Source organism: Haliotis rubra, unplaced genomic scaffold (assembly GCF_003918875.1).
Source record: "Haliotis rubra isolate DU_JTF1 unplaced genomic scaffold, ASM391887v1 Scf385, whole genome shotgun sequence".
Classification (NCBI taxonomy): Eukaryota; Metazoa; Mollusca; class Gastropoda; order Lepetellida; family Haliotidae; genus Haliotis; species Haliotis rubra.
The window spans coordinates 1,000,666-1,025,275 of record NW_025767063.1 but is presented as its reverse complement, the minus strand read 5'-3'; the positions used below and the strand labels follow the sequence as shown (position 1 = coordinate 1,025,275).

At 41.1% G+C, this 24,610-nt stretch overlaps 2 protein-coding genes across 3 annotated transcripts in view; both read left to right on the top strand.

The window, feature by feature from the left end:
* Positions 1-366: 366 nt before the first annotated feature.
* Positions 367-13,000, top strand: LOC124286505. Its single transcript, XM_046722879.1, has 9 exons — positions 367-447; positions 1,187-1,406; positions 3,741-3,898; positions 5,534-5,705; positions 6,261-6,416; positions 6,559-6,714; positions 9,882-9,969; positions 10,635-10,695; positions 11,058-13,000. The coding sequence occupies exons 2-9, from the start codon at positions 1,271-1,273 to the stop codon at positions 12,408-12,410; spliced, it is 2,280 nt and encodes a 759-aa protein (XP_046578835.1). The 5' UTR covers positions 367-447; positions 1,187-1,270; the 3' UTR covers positions 12,411-13,000.
* Positions 13,001-18,659: 5,659 nt separating this feature from the next.
* Positions 18,660-24,610, top strand: part of LOC124286523 (leukemia inhibitory factor receptor-like) — a 59,549-nt gene continuing 53,598 nt past the window's right edge. Inside the window, exon 1 of one of the 2 annotated variants that reach the window (XM_046722895.1) lies at positions 18,660-18,897. The gene's annotated coding sequence lies outside the window, so the exon portion shown is untranslated. The remainder of the gene's footprint in view (positions 18,898-24,610) is intronic. The other variant, XM_046722894.1, reaches the window with a different exon arrangement.

Sequence of the window (24,610 nt, the reverse complement as noted above, 5' to 3'; positions counted from 1 at the left end):
CTTCGAAGTATGCTGTTTTTGTCTGTATGGTCAAGCTCAGTTTTGATGTTACATATGTTTTCAGTTAAACACCAGTGTAAGGGAGGTAACTGTGTGTGACCTACACCCTGCCATGAACTACAAGCTGCAAGTGTCGTGTATCCCGTTACTATATGGATCTAATGAAACTACAGGTTTTTACAGCGACCCGGCCTTCATAGCGGCAAAAACACTGGAAGACGGTCAGTGACTTAAATCATATTTGTTATTAAACAATTTTCAAATATCACAACCTCAATAGCTTACTCAGTCACTCAGTAGATAGCGATACACTCACTCACTCATTGACTCACTCACTGACTGACTCCACCACCCACAGTACCCAGCGGCGTTCCTGTAGTGAAGACAGGCAGCTTTGTGTACAACGACTGTGAGACGTCACAGTGCATTGCGACGATCTACTGGAGGGTGAGTACTCTCAGCATATCACATATGTCGTGTGGGACGCCATGCGTGTCTGTTCGGCAATGTTTACACTGTTTCAAGGCTTGACTTGCGTTAGGGATAAAGTTATTTTTTACAAGCTAGTGACCTATTTTACAGATATTCATGAGATAATTGAGACAGCTTTGTTCATCATAACTATGTTCATGAGCGTCATAAACACATAAACACATGGGAGCGTGGTGGGCGAACTGGCTAAAGCGCCAAGCTATCGAGGTGACGGGATCGAGCCCACCAATTTTGTGTGCAGACTCTACCAACAGAAAAACTTTTGATAAACACCTACACATGTCATCGCATCCCATTTACGTATATCGATGCTCATGCAGTTGACCACAGGATTGACTGGTCCAGACTCGAGTATTTACCGACCGCCGCTATATAGCTGGGATTTTGCTGAGTGCGGCGTAAAACAACAAACAAACAAAACAGCAACAAAAACATTAAACCGCCCAAGCAAAACATATCTGCAAGAAATAGTTTCGATTATCCATATTTATTTGGTTTCGAGACACTTTTACATACAGCCTTGTTATAACATTCATTAGGTATTGACAGTGTCCCTGGTGCGCCCAATGGGGAGATAACTCTGACCTTTCATTATTATGATGTTCTAGATACGTTACGTTCCGCCATTCCGAGCAGTGTTCAATGAATTGTTTTCACTTCACCTCATCTAACCACTTTCTGTTATTTACAATAGCCAATACCTTTTGAAGAGTCCAATGGGGAGATAACTCTGTACACAATAAAGCAAGAAGACAGACATCATGGAACTAGCAAGGCGATGAAGGTGGAGGGGTCAGCAACATCGTATGACCTCAAGGTCAGGTGTGACCGGGAGTATAGCATCACCTTAAAAGGAGAAACACGAGTGGGCGTGTCAGCAGAGTCCAAACCTATTGTGATTCCTGCTTGTAGCAGTGAGTATGTGCCATGTATAGGCAACAACTGTTATTGCATATATACACATGGAAATAAATATCGCAACACCTGTGATTCTTTATCCCCGTATGTATACATATCACAGTTATGATTTGGTTATATGATTATTTTCGCAGTTCAGGTGCATTTTACAGTGATTTTATATATGCACGTGCTACAATCAATGGCGAGATTCACGTGCAATACGTTTACCCGTCATTAAGCAAATATCAAGTTCAGTAAACTGTTCTTACGCCTCGATAACTTGGAAAATCAGTTGATTTCTTTGTTGATAAGCAAATATGGGGCCTCGTCATCTGACAGCTGCTCAAAGATGGCAAGGTATTGATATGCGGAATGCTGACGTCACTGAGGACTATTGCAAGAGGTGGTGGTTGTCATCCATCGGCTATTGACATTACGCTCGGCTATTGTTATGTGTAGGCTCAAATCCTGAAACTGGCCGCACTTGTAAACGTCATACGACTATAGTTGTCTGCACTACAAAATGATTTAATGCTTGCCGATGTTAATATACTACGGTTCTTCGTTCTTTTTTACGGTTCTTCGTTTACATTTGATATTCAATTATTCCCCGAGAGTCAATTTTCCGGATAGTCCGTTAAATCGAGGTTATTGGATGAGTTATAAGATAAGATATTGGTGTTTTGGTTAATCGTAATATACTGATGCTATACTGATCATGTTGCGATACGTTTGTCCATGTGTATATATGACACCTGTCTTCGTCGAAAGACACCAGAGTCCTAATATATGAAGGCTGAATATTTTCTATATATTATCGAGTAAGTGCGGATACATACACGTGCGTTCGCATGTGTACATGTATACATTGACTGGAATTTCTTGTGGGTTTAATATCATCGCTTTTGTTTCCCTGTTTTATTGTTACGACTTTAGTATTCGGTCTGTATATGACATGAAAGGCCTTGTATTGAAAACATATTTCAAAGTATGTTTTAACCCAGCGGATCAGTAAATTAGAATATAACAAATGTTGCCATAGAAACAGATAATACCGGCAGTAAAGTGTTGCCCTCCATAGTTACAGGACCCATTCTTTAGTCGTAGAAGAATAGATTCCCGGTACACAAACTAGTTAACCTTCATGAGGAGTAGGTGGAAACAATGTCCGACTGTCCGTCACCATGCCTTGTGCGAATCCTTGCTAATGCTGTCAACTCTGGTTTGTCTGGGAGACTTATTGACGAGATTGATGCTATTGTACAACTTTCCAAATCAATGCATTGGCCGGAATTCTTTGCCCAAAGTCAACATATAGTTGATGTATGCGTTTTTATATTTGCATAATGACCAATTGTTGCGTCAGTTTTAACAACAAAATAAAAAAATGTGCTTCCCATGGCAACACAAAGACATTCACTCACTTTAATGACTTAAGGGCTTCATCATCATACAGACATGAGAATAAGGAGATCAGTTCATCATCATACAGACATGAGAATAAGGAGATCAGTTCATCATCATACAGACATGAGAATAAGGAGATCAGTTCATCACCATACAGACATGAGAATAAGGATATCAGTTCATCATCATACAGACATGAGAATAAGGAGATCAGTTCATCATCATACAGACATGAGAATAAGGAGATCAGTTCATCATCATACAGACATGAGAATAAGGAGATCAGTTCATCATCATACAGACATGAGAATAAGGAGATCAGTTCATCATCATACAGACATGAGAATAAGGAGATCAGTTCATCATCATACAGACATGAGGAATAATCATCATACAGGAGATCAGTTCATCATCATACAGACATGAGAATAAGGAGATCAGTTCATCATCATACAGACATGAGAATAAGGAGATCAGTTCATCATCATACAGACGTGAGAATAAGGAGATCAGTTCATCATCATACAGACGTGAGAATAAGGAGATCAGTTCATCATCATACAGACATGAGAATAAGGAGATCAGTGCATTGTTTTGTTTGGTCAATTAGTTCTTTCCTTTTAGCATTGCTCTGAGCTACGCTTAAAGTTTTGAAATGTAAAAGTTGCATCCAGTTTATGAAGATTTGCCGTATGACATGTATGACACATTTACAGACTTCCCAGTGCATGTGCTATTAATGTTAGTACGATGTCATCAATTTTAGAATTGGCCCACGCCTCGGACGGCACCTACGGGTCAAGCATCCTTGGGTATAACTTGCTGAAATGGCTATAGGTTCGATGACGATTCTGTGTCATACCCTACTAAGTTTTACAACACTCACAATAGCCCTGTTTACTCGAAATTTCACAGTACAAATCATGTTGTTTTTATTGCAGAAATGCCATTCCACTCAGAAATCGTGGTAGAGGCCGACAGCTCCACCCTGTACATTACCTGGGGGGTTCCACAAGGGTCACGTGACCCCCACCACGGGAGAGTCACAGGTTACACCTTGTACTACTGCAATGGGTCCAAGATCGCCTCCAAATGTGAGGTAGGAATAGTATTATTTAATTACCATTTTTGTTTTAGGTTACTTTTTATTTTATTTATTTTTTTATATATATTTTCTATATATTTTTTTTTTTTATTGGGGGCGGGGGTGGCGGTTCCTTAGTTACCATGAACAGTTACCAGAACATCCTACTACAGTTACCAGAACATCCTACTACAGTTACCAGAACATCCTACTACAGTTACTAGAACATCCTACTACAGTTACCAGAACATCCTACTACAGTTACCCGAACCAGACTATTGACTTGCTAGTTACAACCATGTCTTGCATGTCAAGATGATACCCAGTCCTCTAACAAATTAAATAATGTGATGGCTACATATAAATGTACGGGGGTGGAAATAACCCATTGCCCGACGTCCGAGTCCAGTGTTTTTTTCTGTCGGGCAAGCAAATTTGTAAATCACACTGTACCGTGCCCAGTTGACTTTCCAATGTTAATTACAGTAGAACATGGTTATAGCGAACACGGATATAGTGTACAAACGGATATAGCGAACAAATTTAAAAGTCCCGTCAACAGTCCTTATAATATCATTGAAATTATATGTGAATAACGAACTCGTGAGTAGCGAATTAACGGCTATAGCGAACTGATTTACTACCCCCAAGGTACCCAATTAACGACGTGATTAGCGAACTCACTCAGTGTCAGCTCAGCCACTTAGCGGTACAGTATACATCAATCTTGTTGGCAGTGAATCAACATTGTTTGATGGTCATGTATGTTGTTTGCTTAAAAAATCAACAAGAAAACGGACGGTATAGTGGAAAAATTATCAGGGCAAGTGATTTTACATGTGCCACTGTACCGGAGTACACTAGTAATTTTAAAGTTATTTCCACCCCTGATGTAATAGTGAAAGGACGTTTTATATAATTGATACAATGTCTATATATTTTGTATATTTATTTGGTTGTGGAGTATAACGGTATCTCAGTCGTCGGTGGTTGTGAAGTGGTCACCACCACTATCCCTGCCTTACACGGATCTTCTCACTCTTTACATCCTTGCCGACCCACACAAGTGATGTCGCTATATCCTTCCCCTTGACTGTTGTGAGGGTGTGTTCTTGTAGTTGATTCTCATCCCAGAAAATCGGCTTTTCTCAACGTGCATGTAAAAACTGACGCAACAATTGGTCATTATTCAAAATTGAAAATGTATACATCAAGCATAATGTTGGCTTAAGGCAGAGTCTTCAGTCGAATATGATTCCGAAAGTGGAATCAACTCACCCTTCTTCATTGGTGCCACTTCCGGTATCAACGGATTCTCTGGAGTTGTCTATCAGACCATTTGTAACTCCTAGGTAATAGCGGACGGTGACATGTACGGATTTAGTACTACTACACCTGTCTACACTATCAGTAGATGTTATATCAGGCAACGTGCAAAGTGTATCCACTCCTATTGTACACACAGTCCGGTTTCAATATGGTGGTTATGGGTGACGTAGGCACGTGCACGTGATCGTGGTCATAGTGGAAAGCGTGCACGTTGGATATCGATTGTTATAAACGTTCAGGATGTCCTGGGTGTCAGAACAAGACCGTTACATTTACTGTGATCAATCAACAAGCCCTCAACGCGATATTCATGTTTTTCAGGATAGCATCCATTGGCTATCTTTTCCACCTAATATCAGACAGTATGAATGGAAGGTGCCAGATAGTAACCTTGACAACAAGATGGTCGGGGTATCAGTGGAAAAGGAGACAGCCAATGGGAACGTGAGCAGTGGAATCAGGTGGAATACCTGTGTGTGGCGCAGGAATCACAGTAAGAACATTCAATAAAGTAACGGCGTGTTTCAACCATTGGTGTAACTGACACGCCAGGATCAGAGTGAGTTTAGTTTTACGCCGCGCTCAGCAATATTCCAGCAATATCACGGCAGGGGGGACACCAGCAATGGGCTTCACACATTGTACCCATGCGGGGAATCGAACCCGTGTCTTCGGCGTGACGAGCGAACGCTTTAACCACTTGGCTATCCCACCGTCCCCAAGGATCAGAAAATGCGCACAACTGGTCGCAAGAGGCAAAGGTTGGTCGGGTTCTGTAACATGGTTCGTTGTGGTTCACTGTAACCTTTACTCATGCTTTCAACCAATGGTTGGCTCTCTTAATTTCATTAACAGACCGCAATGATATACTCGAGAATATTGCGTCCTTTGGCAGTAAACAAATCCATACTTTCATCTTTTATAATCCTTTAGGGATGCTTTCAGGGAATTAACAAGTTCCGGTTCCGTGTGTCAGTGAGCACAGAAGGTGTATCCCTTGACCTGAGACGTAACAAACGAAAGAATAGTTCATTAACCATATCCACAGAGCCCCCGTCACCACGAGGAGTGACCTTCTCCAGGCACCAACCGGACAACGCCTTGAGCTTGGAGTGGCAGAGGTTGGGATGTGCCGAGATTCCCGTCTATGTCCGCTACTACATGGTGTCCCACTGCACGGTCAACAACCAGGGTGGATGTGCGGGTACGACAACATTTCAAGGAATCATATTTAATTCAGCGTCACCTTGTAATTTTGTATGTCCGTGTTGATAAATGTAGACGCCAGTCTCTGTACAGTGTGAGTCACTGATGATTACTTGTTAGCATGATCTTTGGTGTTTTAGGTCCTTCTGTGATCGTCAATGTGTCTAACACCGAGAAGAGCCATGTGATCCAGGGTCTGTCAGCTGGAGTGAAGTACAGGGTGACTCTCCGGGCGGTGTCCAGGACAGGGGAGGGGCCAGAGAGTGACCCCATCACCAAACTTGTTGTAAACAGTGGTAAGGAACATCTCATTACAAAGTTGTAAACAGTGGTAAGGAATATCTCATTACAAAGTTGTTGTGAACAGTGGTAAGGAATATCTCATTACAAAGTTGTAAACAGTGGTAAGGAATATCTCATTACAAAGTTGTTGTAAACAGTAGTAAAGAATATCTCATTACAAAGTTGTAAACAGTGGTGAGGAATATCTCATTACAAAGATGTAAACAGTGGTAAGGAATATCTCATTACAAAGTTGTTGTAAACAGTGGTAAGGAATATCTCATCACAAAGTTGTTGTAAACAGTGGTAAGGAATATCTCATTACAAAGTTGTAAACAGTGGTAAGGAATATCTCATTACAAAGTTGTAAACAGTGGTAAGGAACATCTCATTACAGATTTGTAAACAGTGGTAAGGACTATCTCATTACAAAGTTGTTGTAAACAGTGGTAAGGAATATCTCATTACAAAGTTGTTGTAAACAGTGGTAAGGAATATCTCATTACAAAGTTGTAAACAGTGGTAAGGAATATCTCATTACAAAGTTGTTGTAAACAGTGGTAAGGAATATCTCATTACAAAGTTGTAAACAGTGGTAAGGAATATCTCATTACAAAGTTGTTGTAAACAGTAGTAAAGAATATCTCATTACAAAGTTGTAAACAGTGGTGAGGAATATCTCATTACAAAGATGTATTCAGTGGTAAGGAATATCTCATTACAAAGTTGTTGTAAACAGTGGTAAGGAATATCTCATCACAAAGTTGTTGTAAACAGTGGTAAGGAATATCTCATTACAAAGTTGTAAACAGTGGTAAGGAATATCTCATTACAAAGTTGTAAACAGTGGTAAGGAACATCTCATTACAGATTTGTAAACAGTGGTAAGGACTATCTCATTACAAAGTTGTTGTAAACAGTGGTAAGGACTATCTCATTACAAAGTTGTTGTAAACAGTGGTAAGGAATATCTCATTACAAAGTTGTTGTAAACAGTGGTAAGGAATATCTCATTACAAAGTTGTAAACAGTGGTAAGGAATATCTCATTACAAAGTTGTTGTAAACAGTGGTAAGGAATATGACATTTGATTAATAACATATATATTCCTTGTATGTATAAGTAAAATTAACTGAATATATAATTTCAGACAGCATTTCTCAGTTGTAGGAATATATGTATTTCATCCACGTTCATAAAATATGTTTCACGGTTCGCCCAGCCGGTAGTAAACAAGAGGCCATAGCCCAGTAACAGTTTTGCTCTATTCTCCTGCAGACGTTATTCAATATTTCACTCTGAATAAAGTCGGTAAATGCACAGGGGCTTGTAATGGTGAAAGTAATACGTTCTAGGCTCAACACTCAGTCACTGATAGCCATCTACATATAATAAGGAGTGAGGGAGGGAGTTTAGTTTTATGCCGCTCTCAGCAATATTCCAGCTATATGGCGGCGGTCTGTAAATAATCGAGTCTGGACCAGACAATCCGACCGCCTCCGTGGCGTAGTGGTTAGAGCGTCCGCCCGGAGAGAGGAAGGTCGCAGGTTCGATCCCCGACCGCGTCATACCACAAGACGTTAAAATATGGTACTTGTTGGTCCCTGCCTGGCGCTCGGCATTAATGGGTACAACAAGGACTGGTCGGCTCGGTCAGTATAATGTGTTTGAGTTGGGTATTCATGCTATCTCAGTGGGCTAGCACTATAAAACCAGCTTAAGTCTTGGCTAGTACAAGCAGCCGCACATACACATACACACGCATGCACGTCGTCATATAAGTGAAATATTCTCAAGCAAGACGTTAAACCCACTTTCACCTCACCTCACCTCACCTCACCAGACAATCAAGTGATCAACAGCATGAGCATCGATCTGCGCAATTGGGGACCGATGACATGTGTTAATCAAGTCAGCGAGCCTGACCATCCGATCCCGTTAGTCGCCTCTTACGACAAGCATGGGTTACTGAAGACCAATTCTAACCCGGACATTCACGGGTGAAGATGGCATGAAGGCTTAAGGTGGTAAACATTACAGCAATGATGATTGCAATATTATCTAGATGTGACGTTCATATAGTTCTTATATTAGGCTCGTGAACTTGAATAGGTCAGAGCCAAGTAGCTTGTGTAGGTGTACCGGGTACCCACATGTACAGAGCAAAGGCAAGGTAGGATCTAAAATACACACTAGAGTGAGGATACCATGGAATACAGATATTCACAATGTAGGACAATCATACATCTCCACGACATTTCATCTATGTGTTCAGTAACCAGTATTTCACCTCCACCTTCATCTTCTGGCAGTTATTCTATTTGTACAGATACATTGACATGAAAAAGATCTAAAAGTTTGGAACAGAACTGATTCCTGTTGTACATATAATGTTCACAATGTAGAATTATATAGCAGCCATAGTCATAACATTTTGAAAATGTTGCTTGAGAATAAATGATTTGTACACAAAATCATCAGGTGAGAGTCCAGGTGATGAAGGAGTAAGCATACACTCCGAAACGTCGTGTTATGAAGTTGACATCCATAAATCTTGCTTTTCTTATGCATCCCACTTCTAAATGTCCTTCATTTACACATACTTTACAGTTTCAATTGTTTTATTTATTTACAAGCTAGGTCTACTCAGCAGGGAACACTAATTAGTACTGTTCTATTTCAGCCATGGGTGTTGTCTGAATTAATCCCCTTCTTTAGTGTCTAAGTTTTGGCTGTCTAACATATGGAGGTCTAAGTTTTGGAGGTCTAAGTTTTGGGAGATAACTCTTTGAAGGGTTCATGGAAGGCATCCTTCTGACGGCAAAGCTGACGCCAAGACAGTGTAAACATTGCGGTGTAAAAAGGCTATGTTGGTGCACATCTTTTTGTCCCCGCTAAGAGTGTGCCATAAATAATGTCCAGCTCCAAACATGCTGTCATCATCCCGCGTGGATTTCGAGAACAGATCCCGGGCCTGTGTAAGGTGTTTATTTGTTTGTTTGTTTGTTTAACGAAGGCTGCCCAAAGTGACTTCCAAGCTACATGGCCGCGAACCGTAAATAATGGAGCTTCAAGCATGACTGAATTTTTCATACAAACAAAATTACTTGCGAAGGAAACCTGAATAAGTAGCAAAGAATTCTTTGTGAAACAATTGTATATCTTAGAATATCTTTCACAGTTTTAACATCGAGCCAGATTGCAGGCATATCCATGGGTGGAGTATTCGGCTGCGTTGCACTTGTATCATTTGTCGTCTGCTGCATACGGTAAGTGACATTGACAAGGGTAATGACGCCAGTACCATCTTCCCGGGACAAGGCACGTCACTGACTATGGAGGTCCAGTTTCCTTGTAGAAGGACTTACCTAGTCAGGTACCTCTCTTGTCTCAGGAGTAGTGATCTGGAACAATTACAGACACGCCATGGTGGGAGGTCAGGTTCTCTCATAGGAATGTTCCAAACAGATCTTCAGTTGGTGTCACATGCTTCAGTGTAGATTTATAATAATAATACGACGGAAGTTCGTCACATTTAACAGCAGACAAAATATGATCATTGTAGGATGGGTAAAGCCGTAACAGTGTATTCCCAGCAGACATTTGTGTTTATCCTCAGACCAAAGAACTGACTGTCATATTATCAGACAGTAGTTATCGTCTTTGGAGAAACATTCCATTCTCTCATGACATTCATTCATGAGTGAGTTCAGTTTTACGCCGCTGTTAGCAATATTCCAGCAATATCAGGGCTGGGAACACCAGAAATGGGCTTCACACATTGTACCCATATAGGGAATCGAACCCGTCTTCGGCGGGAATAGAGAGCGCTTTAACCACTAGACTACCCCACCGCCCAATGACATTCATGACAGTGACGTAAAACACACATGTCCTGTAGCTGACATTCATCATCTCCATATACTTCTACTAGGAAACTGCAGAGGACCTACAGAGGTATGCGTTTGGATATTAAGCTGCCAACATTAACGGGGGTAAGTTGGTAAAATCAAGAATGAAACTACAAGAACAACGTGTTTAAAATCCAGAGATACTGCAGAAGATTTATTTCCTAAGATGACTTTAACTAAGAGTACAGTCAGGGTGTCTTCCGGCGAACACCTGGTGTCATCACTGTTTAAGAGTGAGACATGCCAGCTGTACAGTGGGAATCAATATCTATTGCAACCAGTTAATGTTGCATGATAACATCCGAGCAGAATATTGTTTTCGATTGACAGTCCAAAACAAGACAATTTTATTGAAGACAATTATCTTCTGTTTATGACCGTGACATATTACATTTGTTGACTGAAAAAATGCCGTTTGGTGAAAACGATAAGCCATTTCTTTGCAGGTCGACAAGAATGAGGAACATGTCATCAGGGAAACTGTTACCATGGAAACTAATGATAATATTTTGAAAAAGGGAATTCAGCCAAAATATCCATCATCTATTGAAAAGAGCACAGCTAACAAAGAAAACACAGTGGATCGTGAAGGTGAAGTGACCCATCCAACAACCCTGGGAACTGACACGTCTGAGAAGCCGAGGCCAAATGTAGAAACTGCCCAACTTGCATCGGAGATTGTGAGGCCTCTACGTGAGCTTGGCGACACTTCATGTTCAGACAGAGACAGTGACAAGGCCAAGACATCAATGAAGAATAAAGCTGATCCATCATCCACCCTGGTGGACAGCTATTCGAAACTGGCTCTGTCAGGCAACTCCGAATCCACCAGACCGGAACCTGGCACAGATTACATTACGAGGGACAAACTGTCACTTATGTTGGGAAGGCCATCTTGTGATGCTTCACATTCTTCAGGGCAGGACTCAGCATCAAGCCCTCCTCCTCCATACGAACCACCTCGATCTCCTGATGACCAGAAGTTGGAGACCCCACCGCCAACCTACAGCTCCTATGTCTCATCCCAGACAGATTTCCTATCAGCCCCCAACTCTCACCCTCTCTCTCATCAGTCACCAGCTCCCTCTTCTGGTGATGCATCCTTCAATCAGTTTCAGTCTGATGAGGTGAATACTTTTCCTCGAGGACATAACTTAACCCACCAACTACCAAGTGGAAGTCCTTCCAATGATGGCCCATTTATCCATCTTGAAGAAATTCAGCCTCCAGACGAATCTACAGGTCGTCGCGAAAGTCACTCCACTGATGGCCCGTATGTCCCTTTTGACACATTACACCCTCGAGACGCATCTGAAAATCACAACAAATCTCCCAAACCTCCTCGTGAAAATAATTCTACTGACGGCCCTTACATCTCTATTGTCAAACTTCAGTCACCTCATCCACTTCAACCACCTCAGCCAATTCAGCCACCTCAGCCACTTCAGCCAATTCAACCACCTCAGCCAATTCAACCACCTCAGCCCCTTCAGCCACCTCAGCCGCTCCAACCACCTCAGCCGCTCCAACCACCTCAGCCAATTCAACCACCTCAGCCCGCTCCAACCACCTCAGCCGCTCCAACCACCTCAGCCGCTCCAACCACCTCAGCCACTTCCAACCACCTCAGCCAATTCAACCACCTCAGCCACTTCAACCACCTCAGCCGCTCCAACCACCTCAGCCACTTCAACCACCTCAGCCACCTCAACCACCCCAACCACCTGAGGAACAGAAGCAGGCCCCACTGTCAGCTGATGACAGTTACGTGGCTGTGTCAGATTTATCCCAGATGTTGATTAACAAACCTTAAATAGAAAATCAGCATACCATAGATGTTAATGACACCTGGCTTCGAAAACCCAAAGGACCTTTGCCGAGTAAAAGCATCAGAAACTACTGTCAACTGAGAGCACCTGGTGTCCGACTTCCCAGATACCCTCCATGTATATACATATCAGAATGTAAACGTGACAAGATGCATATATGTCTACCTATATCTAACAGGTATATTCTAGAGAATGATAAACGTTTGTTATGCATATAGTTGCCATTTCACAAGTCCTTGTATGAAATTTGACAGAAATAAGGAAATGACAATAATGATGTCCTATTTTGTTGAAAACACAGACTCTTCAGACCAAAAGAACTTCAGCATCATTCTGATGTACATGTTTTGACTTGTGGGTGTTTTGTGTCGTTGTACCTGTTTTCACGTGAGTGTGTCTATGTTGTAGGTGGTATATATGATACAATCAGATTGTAAGTAATCATGTATGAATACTTTGAAGGGAAGGAAAATACAACCGACTGACCCCTTTGGCCCCAGTGATAGCTGCATGTCACACTAGTAGGGTGTAAGTCATTTACTAGCTTCACGGACCCGTGAAGGTCCGGGTTGGAATAAACCTTCAGTAACCCATGCCTGTCGTAAGAGGCGACTAACGGGATCGGGTGGTCAGGCTCGCTGGCTTGGTTGACACATGTCATCGGTTCCCAGTTGCGCAGATCGATGCTCATGCTGTTGATCACTGGATTGTCTGGTCCAGACTCGATTATTTACAGACCGCCGCCATATAGCTGGAATATTGCTGAGTGCGGCGTAAAACTAAACCCACTCACTCACTACTAGTTTCACGAGACTGACGCTCGGGGTGAATCATCTCCCGTACACTCTGCTGGTGACGAGTTCAAACGTTGCAAAGACAAGTTGTGGGTGAAATATATTATCTGCCTGGTGACCGCCGTCAGACCCCTAACGGTAACTAATTGCGAGCAGAAAAATGTAAAAAAATGTCTTATCTCCTTTAAGGTTTTCACTTCATTTTGGATTGCTGCGCAATTGTATTTCCAAAATCATCCACACAGTATTCACGTCACAATGCACATAATATTTACGTCACCATGAACGTAGTGTTCATATCACCATGCACATGGTATTTACGTCACCATGCACGTAGTATTTACGTCACCATGCACATAGTATTTACGTCACCATGCACATAGTATTTACGTCACCATGCACATAGTATCACCATGCACATAGTATTTACGTCACCATAGTATTTACGTCACCATGCACATAGTATTTACGTCACCATGCACCGTCACCATGCACAGTATTTACGTCATGCACATAGTACATCACCATGCACATAGTATTTACGTCCCCATGCACACAGTATTCACGTCACCATGCATAGTATTTACGTCACCATGCACATAGTATTTACGTCACCATGAACATAGTATTCACGTCACCATGCACATGTATTTACGTCAACATGCACCGTCACAATGCACATAGTATTTACGTCACCATGCACATAGTATTTACGTCACCATGCACATAGTGTTTACGTCACCATGAACAGTATTTATGTCACCATGCACATAGTATTTACGTCACCATGTACATAGTATTTACATCACCATGCACATAGTATTTACGTCACCATGAACAGTATTTATGTCACCATGCACATAGTATTTACGTCACAATGCACATAGTATTTACGTCACCATGCACATAGTATTTACGTCACCATGAACAGTATTTATGTCACCATGCACATAGTATTTACGTCACCATGCACATAGTATTTACATCACCATGTACATAGTATTTACGTCACCATGAACAGTATTTATGTCACCATGCACATAGTATTTATGTCACCATGCACATAGTATTTACGTCACCATGAACATAGTATTCACGTCACCATGCACATAGTATTTACATCACCATGCACATAGTATTTACGTCACAATGCACATAGTATTTACGTCACCATGCACATAGTATTTACGTCACCATGCACATAGTGTTTACGTCACCATGCACGTAGTATTTACGTCACCATGCACATAGTATTTACGTCACCATGCACATAGTATTTACGTCCCCATGCACACAGTATTCACGTCACCATGCACGTAGTATTTACGTCACCATGCACATAGTATTTACGTCACCATGAACATAGTATTCACGTCACCATGCACATAGTATTTACATCAACATGCACATAGTATTTACGTCACAATGCACATAGTATTTACGTCACCATGCACATAGTATTTACGTCACCATGCACATAGTGTTTACGTCACCATGAACAGTATTTATGTCACCATGCACATAGTATTTACGTCACCATGTACATAGTATTTACATCACCATGCACATAGTATTTACGTCACCATGAACGGTATTTACGTCACCATGCACATGATATTTACGTCACAATGCACATAGTATTTACGTCACCATGCACATAGTATTTACGTCACCATGAACAGTATTTATGTCACCATGCACATAGTATTTACGTCACCATGCACATAGTATTTACATCACCATGCACATAGTATTTACGTCACCATGAACAGTATTTATGTCACCATGCACATGGTATTTATGTCACCATGCACATAGGTATTTACGTCACCATGAACCTGAGTCACGTCACGTCACCATGCACATAGTATTTACATCACCATGCACATAGTATTTGCGTCACGTGCACATAGGTAATTTACGTCACCATGCGCATATTATTTACGTCACGATGCGCATGGTGTTTCACGTCACCATGCACGTATATTTACGTCACCATGCACATGGTATTTACGTCACCATGCACATAGTCAATTTACGTCCCCATGCGCACCCATTCACGTCACCATGCGTAGTATTTACGTCACCATGCACATAGTATTTACGTCACCATGAACTTATAGTATTCACGTCACCATGCACATAGTATTTACGTCACCATGCACATAGTATTTACGTCACCATGCACATAGTATTTACGTCACCATGCACGCATAGGTATTTACGTCACCATGCACATAGTGTTTACGTCACCATGAACGGTATTTATGTCACCATGCACATAGTATTTACGTCACCATGTACATGGTATTTACATCACCATGCACATAGTATTTGCGTCACCATGAGACGGTATTTATGTCACCATGCGATAGTGTTTACGTCACCATGCACATGGTATTTGCGTCACCATGCACATAGGTGTTTACGTCACCATGAACAGTATTTATGTCACCATGCATGGTAGTATTTTGCGTCACCATGCACATAGTATTTACATCACCATGCACATAGTATTTACGTCACCATGAACCACATAGTATTTATGTCACCACATATGCATGCACATAGTATTTATGTCACCATGCACATGAGTATTTACGTCACCATGAACACATAGTATTTATGTCACCATGCACATAGTATTTACGTCACCATGAACAGTATTTATGTCACCATGCACATAGTATTTACGTCACCATGCACATAGCATTTACGTCACCATGCACATAGTATTTACGTCACCATGGACATAGTATTTACGTCACCATTCACACGGTATTTACGTCACCATTCACATAGTATTTACATCACCATGCACATAGTATTTTGCGTCACCATGCACATAAGATTTACGTCACCATGGACACGGTATTTACCTCACCATGCACACGGTACTCACCTCACCATGAGACACGGTACTCACCTCACCATGTACACGGTACTCACCTCACCATGCACACGGTAGTCACCTCACCATGCACACGGTACTCACCTCACCATGCACACGGTACACACCTAACCATGTACACTGTACTCACCTCACCATGCACATAGGTACTCACCTCACCATGCACATAGGTACTCACTTCACCATGCACGCGGTACTCACCTCACCATGCACACGGTACTCACCTCACAATGCACACGGTACTCACCTCACCATGCACATAGGTACTCACGTCACCATTTAGGGATGAAGCTACCACCTGACTTAGAAATGAGTGAATAACAATTTATACTTCCAGTTATGGAAGCGCCGGGGTCTTGATAACGTTTTAAGATAAATTGGACTTTGTAAATATTAAATAAAGTTTAAAATAGGAGCCAAGCTTTATCATTTTCGTTCTAGCTTAATGAGTGAGTGAGTTTAGTTTTACGCCGCACTCAGCACTTTTCAGGCTATATGGCGACAGTCTGTAAATAATCGAGTCTGGACCAGACAATCCAGTAATCAACAGGGAACCAAGTCAGCGAGCCTGACCACCCGATCCCGTTAGTCGCCTCTTACGACAGTCAATTCTAACCCGGATCTTCACGGGTCGTTCTAGTTGAAAAGCTACATTGGTGATGATATTTTTCTGTAAAATATGTTCATTTCAGAGACTAAATGTTAGTCTAACATTACACCGGAATCAGGACGCAACAGAAGGTCTTTTTTATCCAAAAGTTTGTGAAACATTCAGCAAGTCAGACGACATATTTCATCCATTCACTAGAACCGCCACCGTGGTGTAGTGGTTAGAGCGTCCGCCCGGAGAGCGGAAGGTCGAGATTACGACGTTAAAATCCAATTCGTCTCTCCTCACATCATTCACTAGTGATAGAAATTCTTACGGCTATTTAGCTAACGTTGTAAAGATTTACGTCACAACTTACATTTTTGTGACATTACATACATTTAGTAACGTAATAAAACACTGTAAACATACGTCATTGTACTTTTACAGGACATCAGCATGATTAAGGATATTTAATTGTTTGATCGGCTGTCTAGAAGTTGGTGTGTCAAAAATGAAGTATACAACTTAATTAATGGATGACAGCTTCTTGTTTATTCAGAGCGACGTTTCGATGCAGTTACATGCTGTTGTTAATGTTAATCTGCTGTTTGTCATAACATATACCATGTTAATCTGATTGTCAAAAACATACTATGTACAATGTATATAATTCTCATTATTTGGTAGTGGTCACTTTTAGCTTGATAACGGTGTAAGAATCGACATCGAAACATCGCTCTATGCAATAAACAAAAGTTGTTATCCATAAAGTTGCATGCTTCATTTATGGATATTTAGCTAGCTGATAGATGATTGTTTGTTGTTTTACGCCGCACTCAGCAATATTCCAGCTATATGGCGGCGGTGTGCATAAGTAATCGAGTCCTGACCAGACAATCCAGGGATCAACAGCATGAGCATCAATCTGGGATCGATGACATGTGGCAGCCAAGTCAGCGAGCCTGACCACCCGATCCCGTATTTAACTAGCTTGTGAAGACCACTTTACTATCTTATGATCTGGTATAAGAAATAAGCTTTACACATTGTATCCATGCGGGGAATCGAACCCGGATATCCGACGTGACGAGCGAACACTTTAACCACTAGACTACCCCCACTGCTCCGCCAAAGCATAGAAAGCTTAGGTACTTTGTAGGTGACACACAAACATGGATATAGTGTGTTGTAGGTGACACACAAACATAGATATAGTGTGTTGTAGGTGACACACAAACATAGATATAGTGTGTTGTAGGTGACACACAAACATAGATATAGTGTGTTGTAGGTGACACACAAACATAGATATAGTGTGTTGTAGGTGACACACAAACATAGAAATAGTGTGTTGTAGGTGACACACAAACATAGATATAGTGTGTTGTAGGTGACACACAAACATAGATATAGTGTGTTGTAGGTGACACACAAACATAGATATAGTGTGTTGTAGGTGACACAAAGATAGATATAGTGTGTTGTAGGTGACACACAAAGATAGATATAGTGTGTTGTAGGTGACACACAAACATAGATATAGTGTGTTGTAGGTGACACAAAGATAGATATAGTGTGTTGTAGGTGACACACAAACATAGATATAGTGTGTTGTAGGTGACACACAAAGATAGATATAATGTGTTGTAGGTGACTAGTATACGTCTAAAGGAAACAAAGAACTTATTGCGTATTAAATATATGTAAAATGCTTGGATTGAAATTAAAACAAATAATCTACATCGGCCACTCTGCAATTATCCTGCTGGTGCCTAGCAGGCGGTTTGGGTTGTATGTTTCCCGGGGAGCTGAGAATTAAAATCGCGCGCACACTGACATCTCACAATTTAGGTCACCACGCTGACGGGACAGACAGGGGGAAGTGAGCACCCCTCACAAACACTCGCCCACCCCCCTCTCAACGGTCTGGTCACCCCGTCACGTGTTATATTACGGTGGAGCCCGCGAATGACGAGTATCACTTCTATGCAATACATTTATTTCACCTCGCTCTAGCAAACATGACCCACTTTCGGCAAGTTCCGGGAATCAGACCTACACCGACTTGAAGAGTCGCAGTTTGGCTGTGAGATCGTTGTACACGTATAGAGAACGACAGTTGGATACGATCGAAACAGTTTCACTGACGGCAAAATAGAGGTAGGTTACACACAATTACAATATTCTGTGTTGTGTAAGAGTGTTGTGTATAGATTGTACCGTTTCTCAATAGCGAGAAGTTAACAGGTGTAATCGCTGGTACACGGCGAGATCCGGTAGACGAGACCAACTCGGCAGTGGGCTTGGCGACGTGATTGCGCTGTTAACGGTCGATGAACCCAACACTGTGGTTGATGAACTATACATAGATGTATCCACAAGGGACAGTCTAACCCACATATACAAATCTAACATTTAAATCTGTTAAAGTGTATCTGCGCAGTATGATAAAGCTAAAAATTTGAAAAATTTTGAGATTGTTATTTATGATCAAGGCAATTTATCATATTTCAGTTTCATAGTTCTATCACTATTTCTGTAATGTCTAAAGCTGTTGGAAATACCCGTGTAGTGATGATAACCTACCCTGAGAAGTTGACGTTGATATGATAAGACTTAACACAGACGTTGATGTTGGGCATAGCAATATCATGTGCGCTCTGTCATTGTCAGTGTCAGTGTCAGTGTCAGACTGGAACCCCCCGGGATTTCCCGGTCCGATCAGGTCAGGGCTAGATGCGCTTGTCGTGGGGTGACGTCATGCACCTCGTGGTCAAGCTTGAGTGTGGCGTCTTCTGCTACTTCGACTATGGGGATCGTCGCTCATAACATTATTCAGTCGCTTCTTCGGACGCGCGGTTATTTAGCCGCAATATTGCTTTTTGAGTGTGGCGTTAAGCAACAAGGAAGCGAGTTTAAATTGTTAGTTCCTTAACACTGTTATATTTCTTGAAAAATTTGAAAGAGTTATTAAAACTGATTCCTACATAAGTCAAGATGACTATACACGTTATGCAGATTGCACGTTATAAATGCTGTTCAGTTTGATGATTGTGGGCCGACCGTCCTATCCTGAAAAACATTTCCAACAAACAAACGCCAATATCTGACCGACAACAGACAGTACTTGTTATGTTATTTATTATTCCCGCCGCGCGTTTAGCGCGAAGCAGGGGAATATAGTATTAGGCTCCGTCCGTCCGTACGAATTGGAATATCTTAAGAACCGTTCAATAGATTCTTTTCATATTTGGTATTATATTTTGCAACGATTTCAAAGTGTAGATGTATTTGCTTTTAGTGACACACTATGAAAATCTAATTGCGACCACTTTTGTAGCATAGAATATTTTTTTCAGCGACATTTCTCCTTGCTTCGATTACTTTATCGGTGTATTTTTTCTTTTCAGTTACTTTCTCGTTATTTCAGTTACCTCCTCGTTTTTAAGTTACTTTCTCGTTATTTCATTTACTTTCAAGTTACTCCGATTATTTTCTCTTTGCTTTGAATATATACTCGTTTTTACTGCAATTTTCTTTCAAAACTTGAAATTTCGATTAATTTCTCGTTACTTCAAATATTTTCTCTCTTTCCTTCAAGTTTCTCTCACAAACATTCGAAATTTCAAGTTTTGAAAGAACTTGAAGTAACGAGAAAAATACTCAAAGCAACGGGGAAAATCGAAGTAACGAACAAATTATAATAATTGAAATAGCGAGAAAATATTCCCAAGTTTTGCCTCGTGCCTCTGATTTGTATTGTACTCCCTCTTCAGTAGCTAAGCCACAAAGATCGACTTTTGACTCTTGAATTATGACGAATCTATCCATGAGTAATGTTATACGTATATCATACCGGATAATGAAGGATGTTGTGGTCGCGAACTACCGTTATGTGACCTTAATACGGCGAAATATACAGCCAGGACATCACGCCCTCCATGTCCGGTACATCGTAGGATGGCGCGCGTAGTGTCCTAACTGAATATTTCATGTTCACAAACCGATACGCTGATAAACAACTTACTTCATTTGTCCCATAGGCTTGTGAAAGGTGATTTTAAAAATTTATGAATGTACGTTACAAACATGACTGCTGTTTTACGCAGCTGCGAATATACGCGAGATACCAGGTTGATGCATCATTCAGTATCAGTATCCCCTCAGATGTGAGGTATTAGTAGAAGCACAGCTGTTGTGATCGAATAAGGTCGTTTGGAAGTTTCGGTGAAAGGCATATGAGAACTTCTCCCACGTCAGAATGTGTCAAGTGTAATGGAAATGGATTTAAAACCCCATCATTTGGGTCCATTACGTACTCTTCTTACACAGAATTGTGAGTATAATTAAAGTTTTTTTATATGGTACTTTTTCGTTCTGTACAATGCATATTTTCTTTATCAACTGTGTTTAACTGAAAGTCGGCCTTCAAATCAGCCCAAACGCAGACTGATTTAACAAGAATCTTTCATGTGTAGCATGAGGGAATGGGGTGAGGGGAATGGGGTGGGAGGGAGGGGTGGGAGGAAGGGATTGGGGAAGGCTGTTGTAAAAGCCGTCATTTGAATAGAAAATATATATCCCTTTGTTTTAGGACAAAGTTGAAAGAAAGTCGCTGGTCTTTTATTTGTGCATTTTTATCGTTTGTATTCTGGGACCGTTCATATAATGTATGGCTAGAGGGTGTGATGATGATTGGGGGGTGGGGTCAACCCATTTTGTTCCTGGGTTGGTAGGGAGGTCATCAATTTTGTACATGAAAATATTTAATAATTATGCTTAAAAATTATGGGGAGGGGGTAATTAATTTTGTACACCACATGCAGGAGGTGACTTCGTATATAAATTTTAGTCGGGGAGGGGATGAAATTGAACAGTCTTTCCACATCATATATATATAGTTCAGTGAACAGTCTTTCCACATCATATATAGTTCAGTGAACAGTCTTTCCACATCATATATAGTTCAGTGAACAGTCTTTCCACATCATATATAGTTCAGTGAACAGTCTTTCCACATCATATATAGTTCAGTGAACAGTCTTTCCACATCATTTCCATATATAGTTCAGTGAACAGTCTTTCCACATCATATATAGTTCAGTGAACAGTCTTTCCACATCATATATAGTTCAGTGAACAGTCTTTCCACATCATATATAGTTCAGTGAATAGTCTTTCCACATCATATATAGTTCAGTGAATAGTCTTTCCACATCATATATAGTTAGGTATAACATCGCAGTCCAAAATCTGAAATGCTAAAAGCCTCAATGCAAATGCAGATCATAAGACTTTTATCTTAACATGAGGACAACTGGTTCTACTTTCACAAGTACCCAACACTGATCAGCTGAACCTTTCAGGTTTATTGTATACGATGAACATTTGAAACTAAAAATGTTTACATTATGCGTTTTAGCTGTTCTCTATATGACCCGTGAAGATCCGGGTTAGAATGAACCTTCAGTAACCCATGCTTGTCGTAAGAGGCGACTAACAGGATTGGGTGGTCAGGCTCTGACTTGGTTGACACATGTCATCGGTTCCCAATTGCGCAGATCGATGCTCATGGTGTTGATCACTGGATTGTCTAGTTCAGATTCGATTATGTACAGACCGCCGCCATATAGCTGGAATATTGCTGAATGCAGCGTAAAACTAAACTCACTCACTCACTGTTCTCTATACAATATATATCCTTGAGGCCCCTAATTCTCTGGGTAAATCGGGGTGGTGGGGTAGCCTTGTGGTTAAAGCGTTGGCTCGTCACACCGAAGACCTGGGATCGATTCCCCACATGGTTACAATGTGTGAAGCCCATTTCTGGTGTCCTTCGCCATGATATTGTTAGAATATTGCTAAAAGTGGTGTCACTCACTCACTCACTCACCTTAACGAAGTAGGGGGTCATGAAATACAAATGTTGATAGCTGGTATCTGATTGTCATGTTTTGTATTTTGACTGAAGCTGAAGACAGACCTTGTTGCTAGGAGCGATGGGATACCCTACTGGTTACAGCGTTTGTTTGTCACGGCAAAGACCCAAGTTTAATTCCCAGTTTAATACAATGTGTGAAGCCAATTTCTGGTGTCCCTGGTGGTATTGCTAGAATATTGCTACAAGCAGTGTAAAACCATGCTCATTCATATTTCACTGACTATGCCATTACAAAACTCTCTGTCACTAAGGCTTCTTCGTCTACTTGGTACACTCAAGACATTGCGTTGTTCCTTTTATTTCAAAACATTAACACAAATCTATAAAAGTTTAAAACCCTGGTTTGTGTTCTATATACATGTATTTGATATTAAAAAACGTTTAGGTGAGATATTTATTGTCTCATTGTTAGACTGTAGGTCACCTTACAGGATGATCTCAGGGGAATGAATAAACCTGTTGACCTACATCCAGCCCAGTACAAAATTAAGGAAGTATCTTTTTTCATCTGTAAAACATTTTGATGTGCACCTACCGCTGTCAGCCGTGAACCAGCCGCATTGTTCATGTGACGTGAAGCAGCCCAGCCCATGTTGTAGGCAAGTCCTGCACTGCGGCCCAGTTGCCAGTAAACAACTCTGCGTTACTACACTCAGCCTAGTCTCTGAATATGTATAATTTTGATAGAAACAAATTACCGCATAAACTGCATAAAGTGAGATGCAAAGGAGGATAATCTAGTGAGCTTCATGGGAGATTAAAGTAACAGAGGACTGATAATCTAGTTTTACTTGCTTCATTATCCGGGCTTCACCAGAAATTACACATAGGGCCCATGGGGGAATCGAAGGGCCTTCAGCGTGACGAGCCAACGCTTTAACCACTAGGCTATGGATGGAAGGGACTGTGAGAAAGACCACTGAGTCACCTATCTCAAGGTGAAGATTATTGTCATGGGAGAACAGGGTTGCAGGTCGCTGTGACCCAGACCTCAGGCAACAAGGAAGACGCTATCTCTGTACCCATGCACATCATGGGTCTACACTCAAGGGAAACATTCTTCCATTATATTTCCTAACAAGAGAGTTGGGTTTTTCTATGACTACCCACTCAATGTATTACAAAGACAGCTTGTGAAAAGTTGGGATGGGACATGATGTGACAGTCTTCAACTTGTGTTTCATTGTAAGAGTATAAGGTATAGACATTAACAGTGTTTGGGGAGAGGTTGGAGGGGCTCCCATGTTTGGTTAGCTACACAATATTCTGTTGTAAATACCCCCACAATTTAACACAAACTCATTTTTTTATTTTTTTATTTTATAGTCTCTTACACTGACTGACTGAGTTTAGTTTTACGCCGCTTTTAGCAATATTCCAGCAATATCACGGCAGGGGACACCAGAAATGGGCTTAACACATTGTACCCATGTGGGGAATCGAACCCGGGTCTTCGGCGTGACGAGCCAACGCTTTAACCACTAGGCTACCCCACCACCCCCTATAGTCTCTTACATTTAACTATTTCATGTTTAATTGAACATGTCAACTTTATAAAGCCATAATCGTACACACTGTATATTCTGTAAATCTTTCTACAAATCTCGAATCGGTGAATTTATTTGGAACTACGCAGTCAGAAAATAAAATAGACCCTGCTGGATTCTGGGTACAAACGGAAAGTCCATAGTCACTGCATTTGTCAATACCGTGCATAAAAAACCAAAGATTGTTTAGTCATATAGTGTGCTTCTTGGGTCAGTGGTTTAACATGGCAGTTGTATAGAGTACTGGAGAAGCACTCCACACAAACGCGGCTGGTTTCAATAGAACAAGTACAGGCAAGTAACGTACCTCCAATACCATGACATGAATAACTTATATGGTCTTAATACTCCTATATATTCTGTATTCAGTATTCAACCTGAATAC

Coding starts and splice junctions, on each gene's coding strand:
- LOC124286505 (XM_046722879.1), top strand. CDS start 1,271: ATGAAGGTGGAGGGGTCAGCAACATCGTATGACCTCAAGGTCAGGTGT. Junction 1,407..3,740: donor TGTGATTCCTGCTTGTAGCA/GTGAGTATGTGC, acceptor TTTTTATTGCAG/AAATGCCATTCCACTCAGAA. Junction 5,706..6,260: donor TGTGTGGCGCAGGAATCACA/GTAAGAACATTC, acceptor CCATATCCACAG/AGCCCCCGTCACCACGAGGA.